Source organism: Choloepus didactylus, chromosome 8 (assembly GCF_015220235.1).
Source record: "Choloepus didactylus isolate mChoDid1 chromosome 8, mChoDid1.pri, whole genome shotgun sequence".
Lineage (NCBI taxonomy): Eukaryota > Metazoa > Chordata > Mammalia > Pilosa > Megalonychidae > Choloepus > Choloepus didactylus.
The window spans coordinates 134917768-134933018 of NC_051314.1; the positions used below are offsets into that span (position 1 = coordinate 134917768).

Sequence of the window (15251 nt, forward strand, 5' to 3'; positions counted from 1 at the left end):
GTAATCTACATTATTATATAATTGTCTTCAGGCGTCCAGACTGCTGGGTTGGAGTTTGGTAGTTTCAGGTATTTACTTCTAGCTATTCCAATACATTAAAACCTAAGAGGTGTTATCTATATAGTGCATAAGAATGTCCACCAGAGTGACCTCTCAACTCCAATTGAAATCTCTCAGCCACTGAAACTATTTTGTCTCATTTTGCATCCCCCTTTTGGTCAAGAAAATACTCTCAGTCCCACGATGCTGGGTCCACATTCATCCCCAGGAGTCATATTCTGCATTGCCAGGGAGATTTACACCCCTGGGAGTTGGGTCCCACGTAGGGGGGAGGGCAGCGAGTTCACCTGTCGAGATGGCTCAGTTAGGGAGAGAGAGGGCCACATCTGAGCAACAAAGAGGTACTAAGGGGGAGACTCTTAGGCACAACTACATGCAAGTTTAGACTCTCCTTTGCGGTAACGAGCTTCATAAAGGCAAGTCCCATGATTGAGGGCTCAGCACATCAAACTGCCAGTCCCAATGTTTGTGACAACATCAACACCAGTCCAGGTGAGGATGTGCAACACATCTGCACCTTCCCCCAGATGCTCGGGGCTGGGAGGGGGAGGCTGTAAATATATTTTTTATTATCTGCCTAAATTACTCTGGGATGTGTCACTATTTCACTCCATCCTATACTAACCTACCATATCTCACTTCCTATTCAAAGTTGGTTGGTCTATTTTTAATGAAAAGTCATAAAAAGTTTTTCTTAACCATCTGAGTGCTCTGTCAAGAAGACAGATTTTATATCGTATCAGAGTAATATCCTTGTTGATGTTTATGTTGACCTTATCATCCTTTATTTCAGAAGACAAGTCTTCTCATATTTAAAGGAAAACTGTTACAAAGGATTTGTTCTTTCACCTTGTAAAAGTAAGGTGCTAAAACAGTTTAACATATTACATAGGAAGTGTTCGGGAAGTATTACAATAATTAAAAGGATTTTTCTATCCTTCAGTTAGCTAAATTTATATGGGTGAAATGTTATTCATATGTTTAGAAATTGTATAAAATTCCTAAAGACTTGAAAATGTTCTCACTGTCATGTTATATACTAATACCCATCTGCATGATGTTAGACAACAACATAATGTTGTTAGTAATGGTTTCAGTTATTCTTAGAAGAAGGTTACAGATCATGTGAAACAACCAAATTTACTTGTCAGTTAAACTACTTTGCTCTGATGCTTCTCTAAAAGCATATAAGTCAGCTATAAGTCAGAACTTCATCTTCAACAACAAAAGGGCTTTAAAAGAGAAGTATGACATGTATGTAAATTATGTCCTACCTGTTAATTAACATAATCCTGGTAAATGTGTAAAGGTGAGACAGGATAAAACTTCCGCTGCAGTTTGTAGTTGATGACTCCAATATAAGTCAACAAATGTTTTTATTTATGAAAATACCTTCATTTAGTAAATGCTTATAAGAAAATTAAGGCCTAGATTGTAAGCTCTTACAGGATATTTATTCCTGAGCTTCAACTGTTATTTCCATATTCTGAGATGCTTTGCTCTTTGTGTATAACCTGGTAGTTCCCTGAAATTTTCCATATCTGTGTGACAGCTCAGACTCAGAGTTAGAGTTCTCCAGCTTTGAAAGTCAGCATTACTCCATACAGCAACTGTTAAAGAAGCTGAAAAAGAGATCAGACTTCAATTAGAGATGTGAAAGAAGCTGATTTGATCAGGACTAAGGTAAATCAGATTACAGAGTTAAAAATGATATTGTCTGTATTTTAAGACTTTAACTTCAGTGTGAGACCAAAGGAAGAGATGTTTACTTTGTGCAAAATTTAAATTTTCTGTAGCACACTATCTAATTTACCCTGTCTGGTCAGTTTGTTTAAATAACCTAATTCATATTTATTTGGCATGGAATCTGGAATATGGAATAAAATCTTGATATTCTGTACAGGTTAATGTAATACCCTGATGCATTTCAGACTAGTTTGGGCAAAAAATGAAAAAGTATTTGCAAGGTACTTGAGGGACTGGAGAAAACCATGGAACTATTAAACTTCCCCACCTGGGAATTCCTGCTATTCTCTTAAGAAACAGGGGCTCCTGTGCCAGTTTGGATGTATTATGTCCCCCCAAATGCCATCATCTTTGATGTAGTCTTGTGTGGGCAGGAAACGTATTGGTGTTGATTGGGTTGGAGACTTTTGATTGGATGTTTCCATGGAGTTGTGATCACTCAGTTGAGGGCGAGATCTTTAATTGGATAATTTCCATGGAGGTGTGGCCCTGCCCATTCAGCATGGGCCTTTATTAGCTTACTGGAGCACTAGATAAGATCGGACAGAAGGAGCAAGCTGGCTACAGTCAAGAGGGACACTTGAAGAATGCACAGGACCTGAGAAGAGAGTAGCTGCAGATGAGAGACCATTTGAACACAGCTATTGAAAGCAGACTTTTGCTCTGGAGAAGCTAAGGGAGGAAAAATGCCCCAAGAGCAACTAACACTGACATTTTTGAGGAACTGCAGCCTAGAGAGGAATGTCCTGGGAGAAAGCCATTTTGAAAACAGAAGTCTGGAGCAGATGCCAGCCATGTGCCTTTCCAGTTGACAGAGGTTTTCTGGACACCATGGGCCATCCTCCAGTGAAGGTACCCGATTGTTGATGACTTACCTTGGACACTTCATTGCCTTAAGACTGTAAGTTTGTAACCAAATAAACCTCCTTCATAAAAGCCAATCCATTTCTGGTGTTTTGCATTCCGGCAACATTAGCAAACTAGAACAGCTCCCAATTTAATAAGCAAACGTTTCATCTTGAAGCTTGCCCCTATGAAACATTTCTGTAATGGCAAAGCTAAGCCTACTTATAATTAATGCCTAAAAGTCACCCCCATAGAACCTCTTTTGTGGCTCAGATGTGGCCTCTCTCTCTAAGCCAAACCCTGCAACTAAACTCACTACCTGCTCCCCAACCACCACCACCACATGGAACATGACTCCCAGGGATGAGCCATGTCATCATGGGACTGGCAATACCTTCTTGACCAAAAGGAAGGAAATAAACAAAACAAAGTTTTAGTGGCTAAGAGATTTCAAATACAGTTGAGAGGTAATTCTGGAGGTTACTCTTATGCAAGTTTCAGCCAGCTATTGCAAACTGCCACAATGTGCCAAGCCTCAAACAACAGTTTTGGGATCCTAAAGAATACCCTGGGGTCTCTCTAAGACTCTATAAAAAGTTTTGCTTATTGGTTATTTTTCAGAGACTTAAAGCCTCTGGACGTTTTCCTATGTCAGATAAGCCCTGAAACCCAGAAGTACTGGTCTCTCCAAAAACAACCAGTTTCATTCCTCTACCCCATAACGTTGACACCACTTTTCAACACGAAGAATGGTCATAGTGCCGATATCCCTCACGATTGAAAGAATAATCAAACGAGAAGGAGTTGTTGTAACTGAGAAGTTAGGATTTAAGAAATTATTATGATTACTGAGTCTTTATACAGATATTTCTTTTTAACTTTCTATATTAGAATAGCCAGAGGGAAATACTTGACTTTGCTGAACTGTAAGCCAGCTGCCTTCATCTTTGATAATGACTGTATAACTAGATAGCCTTTATCTTGTGATTGTAAAAATCCTGTGACTGACCCTCACTTGTACCCCCTTTATTCTGTTTCTTGACTTTAGAGTCTTATGATCACTAAGGACAGCCCCTAAGCTTATTAATGAAAGGCCTTGAGTCAGCCCAGAGCTAACCCACCCCAATTCCAAAACTATCTTGCTAGACAGAGCTGGATCTAACCAAAATTGGCCTACCTGACATATGCAGTAGCTTAAACTTTAACCTATAAGTAAACTATACCTCATTATAATACCCCCATCTTCATATTAAGGCCACCATTTTCTTACATACTGTTCTGGTTTGCTAAAGCTCCCAAAATGCAATATATCAGAAATGGATTGGCTTTTCCAATGGGGGTTTATTAGGTTGCAAATTTACAGTTCTCAGGCCATGAAAATGACCCAATTAAGGCATCAATAGGACTATACCTTCTCTGAGGAAAGGCCAACGGCATCTGGGGTTCTTCTGTCAAATGGGAAGGCACTTAAGCAGAATCTGCTGGGCCTCTCCTGGGTTAGCTTCCGGTTTCTATTGCTTTCTCCAAAATGTCTCTTGGCTTCTCTCTCAGCGTCTATGCATCCTTGTTTTTTTTCTCCAAGGGCGTTTCTCTCTAAGCATCTGAGGGAGGGGGGGTCCTCCTTAGCTTCTCCAGGGCAAACTTTGTATTTCATTTCTTAGCTTCTCTCATGGTTCTGTTTTCAAAGGCTGTCTCCAAAACGTCTCTGGGCATTCTCTCTAAGCATCTCAGTCTTTGTTGGCTCTGAGCCCTCTCTCTCTCCCTGAGCTCTCTTAAGGATTCCAGTAAAGTAATTAAGACCCACTTTGAATGGGCAGTGTCACACCTCCCTGGAAATAACGTAATCAAAAGGTCCCATCCACAATAATTCTGTACCCACAAAATTGGATTAAATAAGCATGGCTTTTCTGGAGTTTCAAACTGGCACAAATGTATTTTGTAAGTAAGCATGTAAGCAATCTGTGCATGCTTGATAATTAGATCATCTCTAACCTCACCATGTCAAGCCATTGTCCTCATTATCCTAAAACCTGCCCACCTTTTTAGACAGATTTTTAGACTGATATGCCATCTGATCTTCTCTTCCTACCTAGCAATAAACTCATTCTCTCTTTGAAACCCGTGTCTTAGGAATTGGTCATTTGAGTGCATTGGGCAGACATCTCTCCACTTCCGATCAGTGTCATCTTCTATGGCCTCCAGCTTCTGCCTTCACTCTCCAGCATTTCCAGTTTGTTTTCACAGCACCTACCATTATCTGAAATTCTGCTTATTGTTGTTGTTCACCTGTTTACTGTTTTTCACACCTCTAGATTAAATTCCATTAAGTGTAGGGACCTTGCCTATCTTGTTTATGACTGTAATCCCAGTGCCTAATACAGCACCCGGCACAGTAATCAATTACACATTCAGTTGAATGAAGTTTTTTGTATTCTTATCACATGGCATAGTGCCTGACTCATGGGTGGGATCCCTAGCACATTATACTTTCCATTTGTACTTACCTCGGATACAGACAGACATGAATTGTGCTATTTTGTCATCCTAGCCTTCTCCATATAGATGATTAATTTACAGAAGCGTTTTCTTGGGGAACTAGCACAGCGACAAGCGTTATTTAGCATCACTGAACTGAAACAAGAACCAGATTTCAGAATTACCGCAGTTCTGCAAAAGAAGCCTTGCAGAACTGCGAGTGAAAACCTGGACGAAACAAAGACACGCAACTGTGACGCGAAAGGGAACCCACAGCACGCGCAGGCGCCGCATCCGGGTCTTCCGGCGCGCGCCTTCCGCATCCGGCGGGAAGCCATTAGGGAGACACAGGCCCCGCCCACCGGGCCGCCGCTCGCGCCAGGAGACGCTGTCCAATCCCGGGCGAGTTAGCAGAGGCAACTGAGGAGTGCCGCGTGGAACCCCCCGAGCACGTCCCGCGCGTGCGCCCCAGCTTCTCAGTGATTCGTTCGTTTGTCCTAGGGTGCTGCCACAGGTCAGTTTTCACTTTCTCTTTTTTTTTTTTCTCCTTTTCCTTTAGCCTCGAGGTTTTACTTCCGGTTGCTCGCGACTGTCCCCAGGCAAGTGGAAATGTTACCTCAGGTTGTGTAGCGTTACTGGGGATCGCTCTTTTCAGTGACCCTTTTGGGAAGAACTGGAAGCCTTGCTTCCAGGCGCAGCAGGGCCTGAGGGCTTCGAGTCACGACCGCTTGGCTTCCGATCCCACCCTCCATTCCTCCCTTCTTTCAGCATCTGGGAGCGGCGTCGACGCGAGAGAGACCCAGGCTGCCCCAGGCGCCGTCGTCTCGGCCGGGACTCGGGGCTTCCCTCCCTCCTCAAGTCGTCCCCCCTTTCCTCCACCCCTTGCCGTCTCCGCCCCTCTCGTGCTCTTGGCAGAAGGACAGACGGAAAGGAAGATTGACCGTATTGCGGGAGAACTGCAACGTGGACAGCTCGGGTCCTTTTAAGGTGGAGTGCTGAAGAGCCTTCAGAAACTTAGGATAGAGATTAATCTGTTCGAAATTCGGGAGGAGGGAAGTTACAGAAGCTATTTAAGGTGTCCCCTGCTAGGAAGGAGGAAAAGAAAAAGATCCGAAAACATCTCTATATATTGTCACATTTGGCCACGAGGGACCAAGGGAAAGGAAGCTCATGTGTAGAAGGAGCCGACAAAATCTAAAAGCATGGGAAAGAAATTGAATAGTAATTTAAAGTCTTCCGGAGCGGCGGCAGCGCGAACTACAGGTAAAACTTCAACGGTTTCGGAGCGCACTACACTCTGGACCTCTGTAGACGCCTGGAAGGAAGGAGAAGGTCCAGTCCTCCAGGGCTTGAAATGCACGACATAACTGCTTGGGGCTTTTGTGGTTGGTAATGGGGGCTTCACTATTATAATTTTTAAAAAATTATGATTGGCTTGGAATGTTTTTCTTGGACGATGAGTGATTAAAGCGTTTTTGGATGTTTGCGCTGCTCTGGGGTGGGTGGGGTGTCAGGAGTAGGTGTTTCTTGCAAGGTTTTGCTGGTTTTTTAATTCTTCGACCTTTTGCAACCTGTTGCCGTTCTCTATGCTACTAACAGATAGATCTTAATTGTTTCTAGGGAGTAATCATTTTGCAAGTTCGTATAGGGCTTCAGAATTCATCTTTCACATTCTTAAGGCAAAAAGTCTAGAACGGCTTAAACATTTCATTTGAGTTGCCTGGCAGAGGAGAGGTTCATCCTCGTGTGTATTATAATAGATAACTTGGCTGAAGTTTCGCGCATTTGGATTGGACTTGCTGGGAAATAGTTTTCTGGGGATTCTTTATGAAATCCTGCTCGGTAAGTTTCTTTCGGTAGAAACTTCAGAGCAGCGCGTGACCTTTTATTTTTAAAGCAGGTATAAAAGAAAGAGGTCTCTCTGTAGAGAGGGTCATTTAGCAGAAAGCAAGTAATGCATAGAAAATGTAATATGTTGGTCTGTGCATCTCCGCAGTTTTTCTCAAGTGAATACAAGCAGTATTTTGTGGGAGATTGTGGCCAATGAACCTCAAAATTTGAAGAAGACATTTTGAAAATCCCCAAGTTTCTCTTAATCATCAATTTGTAAGCCACAAGTTTCAATAACTACCTCCTTACCCTTCTTTCTTTATTCTCCCTGTAAGATAAAATCAGAATGATAAAATTTATAAAAATGTATTCTAAACTTAAGTGTTATACAAGTATATGGTATTATTGTGGGGAAAAGAGTGATCTAAGGGCCCACGGGGTTCCGGAAAAATCATTTGAAGGCAAAAAAGGACGGGAGTGGTACTTAACCTTAAAGGTGAGACCAGGAGGTTTGTGACAAAGCAGATGTCAGATGTTTCTTAAGAGTGCCAAAATACTTCCCTGTTGAAAAACTTTTTGCGCTGTAGAATCAGATAGCTCCATACAATATCTTCAGTACATCACCAAATATCTCACCCCAGGCCAGAGAAAAATAAAAGGTGACAAAGTGTTTGTACATAATTATTTTAAGAAAGGCAAAGACAGTGTTTAAAATTTTGTTTTCAGGACAGTTGCCCAAATCTAAACAATTCTCTTTGTAAAGAGATATATTATGAGCATCTCCTGTAGTCTGAACATAGTTGTTTAAAGCAGTTAAAATCTGACTGAGACATAGTGTTTGTTAATAGATAGTACCGTTATGATATCCAGGTATAGCAACTATTAATTTATCAGATTAGTATTTCATTCTTCTATCGATGGACATTTATTTTCAAGTTTTTCCCTGTAACAGTGCTGCAGTGATTATCTTTTTTGCTATTATAAGCAATGCTTCAGGTACTCATCATGAAAGTATTTCTATAGAATTGATTCCTTGTGAGACTGCTTAATGATGATGCTGTTAAATTCCCCTCAAATGATTGTGCCCTTTTTTATCCACTGTTTCAAAAGATGTGTTTTTACCTCCTTGTTATCCAGTACTGGATGTGAACATTTCTATTTTGCCAGTCTAAAAAAGGAAAACAGTGTCTCGTTTTAATTTTTATCTTTCTTGGTGAATAAGTTAAACATTTTAGGCCAGTTCACATCCTTTTAGCTCATTTATTGACTGGGTTCTGTACTTTCTTTGTTCTTAATCCCTTTAACTTTTACCACACTGTTTTAATTCTTTTAGGTTTATAATATATTTTAGCCCCCTTTTAAAAAAATTAAGGGTTCTTTTGCATTTCTCTTGCAGATGAAATTTAGAATTGTCTTTTTGAGCTCTATAAAATTTTGTTGGGATATTGTCTGCAACTGCAGCAAATTTAGAGATTAGTTTGAAAACAAACATGCCTTTGAGTTTCTCCTTCTAGGGCAATAAGCATGTCTCCCTGTTTCTTCTTTAAAACTTTTTGTTGTGAAATATTCCATTCATATGTACAGTTAAAAAAAAAAAAAAAGCACATCTCTGTTCTTCACCCCGGAAGCAAGCATTCCCTGCCCCATAACCTTTGTCATCCTGAATTTTGTATTATTCTTTGTTTTTCTTTACAGTTTTGTCACATATGTTTCCTTAACAAACCAACCATTTACTGTTTTTGAAAGTTATTTAAATAGAATCATACTATAAATTCTGTGAATTGCTTTTGTTCAAAATTGTGTTTCAAGATTCATCCATGTTGAAGCAAATCAGAAATATCTTGGTCTTGGGATTCCTTTACACTTTTTTAAAAATTATTGAGAACCCCAATGATCTTTGTTTATGTGGGTTATAGCTATTGATAATTAACCATGTTAGACATTAAAACTGGTACCTTTAAAAAATATATATTTATTGGTACATTTCCAAATAAAAAACCCATTAGATCTTAGCATAAATACATTTTTAGTGAAAAGTATTTTCCAAAAACAAAACAAAACACAAAAACCACAAAATAATGAGAAGAGTGGCACTGTTTTACATTTCATATCTTTAATGTCTCCTTTAAGGACTAGAGTCTCATGTCTGCTTCTACATTCACTCTGCTACAATACATTGTTTTGGTTAAAGTATATGAAGACTATCTGGCTTCATTTACTGTGTAGATGGGAAAGGGAGGAATATTTCTGGATCATTATAGATATTCTTCTTTGGTAGTCATCAAAACCTAACAGTTTCTTAACGGTTAGCTGCAGCGTAGTGTTTGCATTTGTCAATGAACTTCTCATACTCTGTGACATTAAAATCCATTGGTCTGTCTTGTACCTTGAAGGAATTTTACACTCATGGATTGGTCTTTTGGAAAATATTGGTTCACTGAATTAAGCAGATAATATCCAAAAAATCACATGCCTTAACATCACCACCACTTTGGGAACCACTGCTGTAGTTCGTTCATTTTCATGGAAATATAATAATCTACTGTAAGAACGTATTGTTATATATTTATCCATTTTATTCTTCATGAACACATGGGTTATTTCCAGCTTTGAGCTATTAAAATTAATGCTGCCATAAACATTCTTGTTCATCTCTCCAAGTGCATATATATATATAATATTTTACTAGGGCATATTAGTAATGGAATTGCTGGGTCTACTGGGAAATCATATGAATATTCTACTTTTACATAACTTCTAACTTTTCTAAAAGGGTGGTTCTGATTTATAGTCCACCTATAGTGAAGGAAGCCTTCCTTTGCTTCTCATTCTCCGCCTATGACGTTGCCCAACTTCTTAATTTTTGCCAGTCTAGTAAAATAATAATTGTTGTTTTAAACTGCATTTCTCTGATTACCTGAAGAAGTTGAGGATCTTTTTTTTTCTGATGTAGGATTCTGTTGAGGATGTTTTTCCCATTTTTTTCTATTTGGTACTTGTTTTTCTTTTTTTAGTGTATAGGAGTTTAAAAAACAATGTAACATGCAAGTTGGTAAACTTTTCCTGTTATTAAAAAAATATGAATAAAATATTTGGTTGTTTAAACTATTTAAAAATATATGAAAGTGTACATCAAAACAGTCTTCCCTATACCTATCCAACCCATTTCTTACCTCCCTATGTCCTATCAGTATCTTGTTCTTCTTTTGTGTATGAATATGTATATTTTATATTGCCCTGCTTCCAATAAAGGTAGCATTGCTAGACTAAATTTTGGGAAATCTTCCCAAATCAGTATATAGGACGCATTCTCATTTTTTTTTTTTAAATTGTACGTAGTTTTCCATTGTGCTGCTGTACTTATCTATAGTAGTTGGATTATTTTGTCTTTTGCTGTTAAATACAATGGTACGTTGAATAACCTTGCATAGTTTCATTTTGTTTGTGATAGCTGTAGATAAATTTCAAGAACTGGGATTTCTGGGTCAAAAGATGAATCTTTTGGAATTTTGATAAATATTGCCAGATACTGATCTGTGGAGATTTTACATTCTTAACTGCAGCGTACTGGAGTGATTATTATTTCGCATTCAGCCTGTGCAAATGAATGCATTGCCAGACTTGTGGATTTTTGATAATCTGATAATTGAAAGTGATATTTCAGTTAGTTAAATTTGTATTTTATTATGACTGAGGATGAGCAACTTTTCATATGTGTCAGGGCCTTTTTTTTTCTTTTTCCTTGAACTAATGGGTCATGTCCTTTGACTATTTTTCAATTTTTTATTGGGTAGTTGGACTGTCGGACATCTATATATACTCCGGATACTTACTTTTTGATAGTTAAATGTGTTGCAAATATCTTTTCTCTCTCTTTATGTTTTTTTTGTGAAAAATTCTTAATTTTAATATAGCTGAATTTACCAGTCTTCTTCTTGATGGTTTGTGTTTTTTGTGATTTAAGAAATCCTTCTCTAACCCTAGGCTGTAAAAAAATTCTTCTATAATTTCTTCAAAAAGCCTCAGAGATTCATTTCATGTTTCTATATTTGGAATTGACATTTGTGTGTATTGTGGAATACAGATGTAATTTAACTTTATTCTCATGTGAATATTCAAGTGAATATTCTTTGGCCTAAAATTTTATTTGTTCAAGATTTTTGACTAGTGATTTAATTTCTTTAATGGTTACATGATTATTCAGAGTTTTCTTTTTTTAAATTTGTGTTAGTTTTGGTAAGTTAGATTTTTTTAGGACTCTGTCCATTTTGTCGAAAATTTTATATCTGTTGGCACGGAGATGTGCCCATTTGCTATCTTCAGTGTTTGAAGCATGTGTAATTGTGTTTTTTAATTTCCGATAATGACTATTCATGCCCCCCCCCATCTTTTTTAATCTTCCCAAGTGGTTTGTCATTTATGTTATCAATCAGTCCTTTTTTGACTTTGTGATTCTCTGTTGCATATTTCTTGTTTCTTTGTTTTTTTTTTTAATTTATTAAGCTTTTTATTTTGAGATAATTGTATATTCACATGCAGTTATATATTTAGATATGTCTTTTAAAGAGCATCTGTTGGAAGTCTTTAAAAAGCAGTTAGAAAATATTTTCTTTTATCTGTAACTAATCTATTTATAGTTAATGTAACTGGCTCTTATTTTGTGCTGTGTAGTCCTGGCTGTTGTATATTTCTTTCCTCTCCTTTCTTGTTATTTTTCATATTGATAATTTCTTTTGTCATTCTATTTTTCCCATCTACTACTTTGGAAGTTATATTCTTTCTTTTCTTTTCATGATTATCCTAGAAATAGGCCTCCTTGACTTTTCAAAATCTAAAGTTAAGCAATATTTTTACCTTTCTTTCAGACAATACAAGAACCTTAGAACTTTAATTTCATTTAACCCCTTCATGACTTAGATGTTACTATTGCTATCATTGCTTGTTTACATTTTCCACCTTTTTACTACTTTCTCCATTCTTCATCCCTTCTTTTATCTTAGGCATCATGTTCCTTCTGCTTTAAGTACGTCCTTTGGAATGGCTTTTTTTGAAGACCTGTTGATGATAAACACGGTTTTTGTTGACCTGAAAATGTCTTTATATCACTGTCATTCTTGGAAGGTGTTTTTGCTGAGTATAGAAGCTTAGGCTGGTAATTGTTTCCTTTTAACATATTGAAGAAAATCACTCCGTTGTCATCTGGCTTACATTACAATCCTTTTGTGAAGTCAGTTGTCAGTCTGTCAATTCCTTTTTCTCGGACTTAATATTTGTCTTCTGCTTTCTGCTGTTTCACTGTGATATCTATTTATCTTGCTTGGGATTGTTGGGATTCTTAAATCTGTAGATAGGAGGAGTTTTAAATGTATTTATTGACCATTCATAATTTCTGAACTGTGAATTTCCATTTTTATATTCCGTCTATTTATCTTAATTTATATATACATCTTTTAATATATATACGTATAGTAAATACTTTTTTCCTTTCTTTTTACTTTGTTTCCCATAGCTTCCCCAAGAGAATACATTGCCAAACTTGTAGATTTTTGATAATCTGATAAGTGAAAAGTGAAGATTGTCACTAAAACTCTGCAACTGGTCTTTTGGGGGAACTAGGTAGAGCTATGACTACTCTTCTGGGTTTTTTCATTGTTATTTGTTCATTCTAGGTGTTCTTTCCATTTAAAACCATTGTTCAAGTATATTTGTGTAAATTGTACATGGTAATTTATAATTTTAAAAATCTTACCCTTGTATTTGTGGTTATGTCCTTTTTAGAAACTGATATATTTAATTTTTCTTTTTTCTTGATTATATTTGCTAAAAGATTATATTGTTATTAGCCTTTTCAGAGAACCAACTTTTGTTTTATTGACTAACTAAATTGGCTTTTTACTTTTGTTTTTAAATTTGGTTTCTCTTTTTCTTAGTTTTCCATTTGTCTTAAGAAAGATGTCTGGGACATGTTTTCAGTTTTCCCCTAATAAGATTTTGATGAACCTTTAATTGGAGAACTAAATCCCTTGCTACTATTCTATATAAAGACTCACTACCTTCCTTGGCATGGTAAACTAGACCCTGTTTAGAACATTTGATGTACACTTACTCACTCATTATGGGAAAGAATAGTCAAGACCCCAACCTCTGAGGCCTACTCTGTCCAGTTGAGATACCTACTTCACTCTGTGGATATTCCCCTCTTCTCTGTGAGTCCACTCATGAACTTTCTCTGAGGCATATGGCATAGGATATATCTAGGGGTGATGGTAATAAAAAAAATCACCTTTCTTCTGGCATGGATCAGGTGTCATACTTTCTTCTGTCATATTGAATAATCAAGAGAACCCCAAGGAGGGACTTAAAACATAATTGCCCCTGAGAGACATTTATTCCTTGGATTTTTCTTTTAAGAGGGACAAAACTACTTAACACTATCCTAATGATAAATACAGTAATGAGTTTGATGTAACTCATTTGATTGCAGGATGATAGTTTAATGCTAAAGCACAAATTAGTAAACCCAGTTTGATGAGCAGAGATCATAATGGTCAATTACTTTTATACACGTCTAAAAAAGCCACCATATAAACTTAGAAGTGATTCTAATATTAAAAAGTCAGAAGTGCATAATCTTGAATATAAAAAATAAGCTCTCCATGGACTCAATATTTTACACAGTGTGGCAACAGAACAAAGTTTGATAGCTGTAAGATTGTAAACATGTTTGATATACAAAAAATACTTTTTACAGTCAGATTGGATATTGCAAATATTAAGACAGATCTTCAAAAATTGAATATTAGATCCAAAAATAAGCAAGTCATAGTTAAATGAAAAACTTTTAGTAAATGGGTGTAACTCCTTTTAAATAATATAATCCCAATTTCTCTATAATTGGATATGCTAAATACACCATTTGCTATTTTAAATACACAATAATTTATATAATTCTATAAGGAATTTTCTTTGTGTGTTCAGATTTTCCTATGTTTTCTATAATTTCAGCACAGTAATGGTAATGAGTCTCTGAGATCTACTAATTAGGTTTTCCCCTAATAAATGCAGATCTGGTGCAAGAAATGCATCTTGGATAATTTAGGTTACTTGGTTAAAACCTAATGTTAATGAGTCAAAAGTAAAGCTGTCCTTAGGTTGGGCCAAGATACATCACCCCCACCCCCCATTCGATTTTATTTTTGGTAAATTTCTTGGTTGTTAGGGCTGCATGACTCTGTGGAGGAATAGGCACCTGAACCCTATCCCATGTGCTGGTATCAGCATCTCCAGTAGTTATAGGAAGTATTCAAAAGCATATTCAGTAGACCTTTTATTTTTGTAAAAACAACAACAACAAAAAACCTGTTTTGGGGTTAGACCTGGGATAGGAATCTGGCATCATACTGGATGCCTGCAGGCAAGACACTTAAGGAAACTGAAGTTTAGGGAGGTTATTTCCCAAATAAAAATCAAACCACCCAATGGGTGACGTCATCAACATGGCGACAAACAGCTACTGAAAACTTTTCTTTAGAGAGCTGGCAAAAAAAATGGACAATTCTGAATTGTTTGACACTCTGGAGGAGGATATAGACTGGAGAATGACCCTGCAGATGCCAAATTGAAGAAAGAGAAGAAGTATCAGGTAGGAATCTTCTGTCCCAGACCAGCCGGTACTCCCCCCACACACACACACACACAACTTGGTCTCACTGTGGAAAAGGCACAGAATCAGCAGACTGGGACCCCTACCACCATGGACACAGACTATAAAATCTCTCACAGCAGTGAGACATACCCCCACCATTTGAAGACCCAGGGGATGGGAGGACATTTCAAGGTTCAGGTCAATGAGGGACAAAGAAACTGAGAAAACGTGGACAGAGACTGTGTTTCCAGCCCTGGGTCTGAACACCCTTCCCCCACCTTTGAGGGAAGCAGCAGCTGGTGGCCATTTCCTTACCTTGGGGATGGCTGGAGTACTGAGTCAATTGAGGGGGTACTTTGCCACAGATAGAGTCCCACATCAAGCCAGACTTTGGCCGGTAAAGTGAGGGCATAGGAATCCCACAGTTTCAGCTCACCTGTATAGACGCAGCCTGTGCTCAGAGGCAAAACAGCTTCTGAGGAACTTTAAGTTACTGAACATTGACATCTGCTGGACAGTCCAGAAGGTGCAAGGAATTAACACACTTTTTAAAAAGATGCCCCAGACCCTTTCTTAGGACCAAAGGAGCTGGTCTACATGCCCTGTATGGAAACCTTACCTTGTTTTGGCTGAGAAATACTGAAGTCCC

The 15251-nt window shown here is 37.8% G+C and overlaps 1 protein-coding gene across 2 annotated transcripts in view; it reads left to right on the forward strand.

Moving 5' to 3' along the window:
* The first annotated feature begins 5528 nt into the window (after positions 1–5528).
* TASOR2 (transcription activation suppressor family member 2) overlaps positions 5529–15251 on the forward strand; it is an 84464-nt gene continuing 74741 nt past the window's right edge. The window contains exons 1-2 of one of the 2 annotated variants that reach the window (XM_037847907.1): positions 5529–5641; positions 5896–6390. In XM_037847907.1, coding sequence (XP_037703835.1) covers positions 6330–6390 — 61 coding nt within the window. In that variant the 5' untranslated portion in view covers positions 5529–5641; positions 5896–6329. Of the gene's footprint in view, positions 5642–5684; positions 6391–15251 lie in introns of those variants that run through there. The other variant, XM_037847906.1, reaches the window with a different exon arrangement.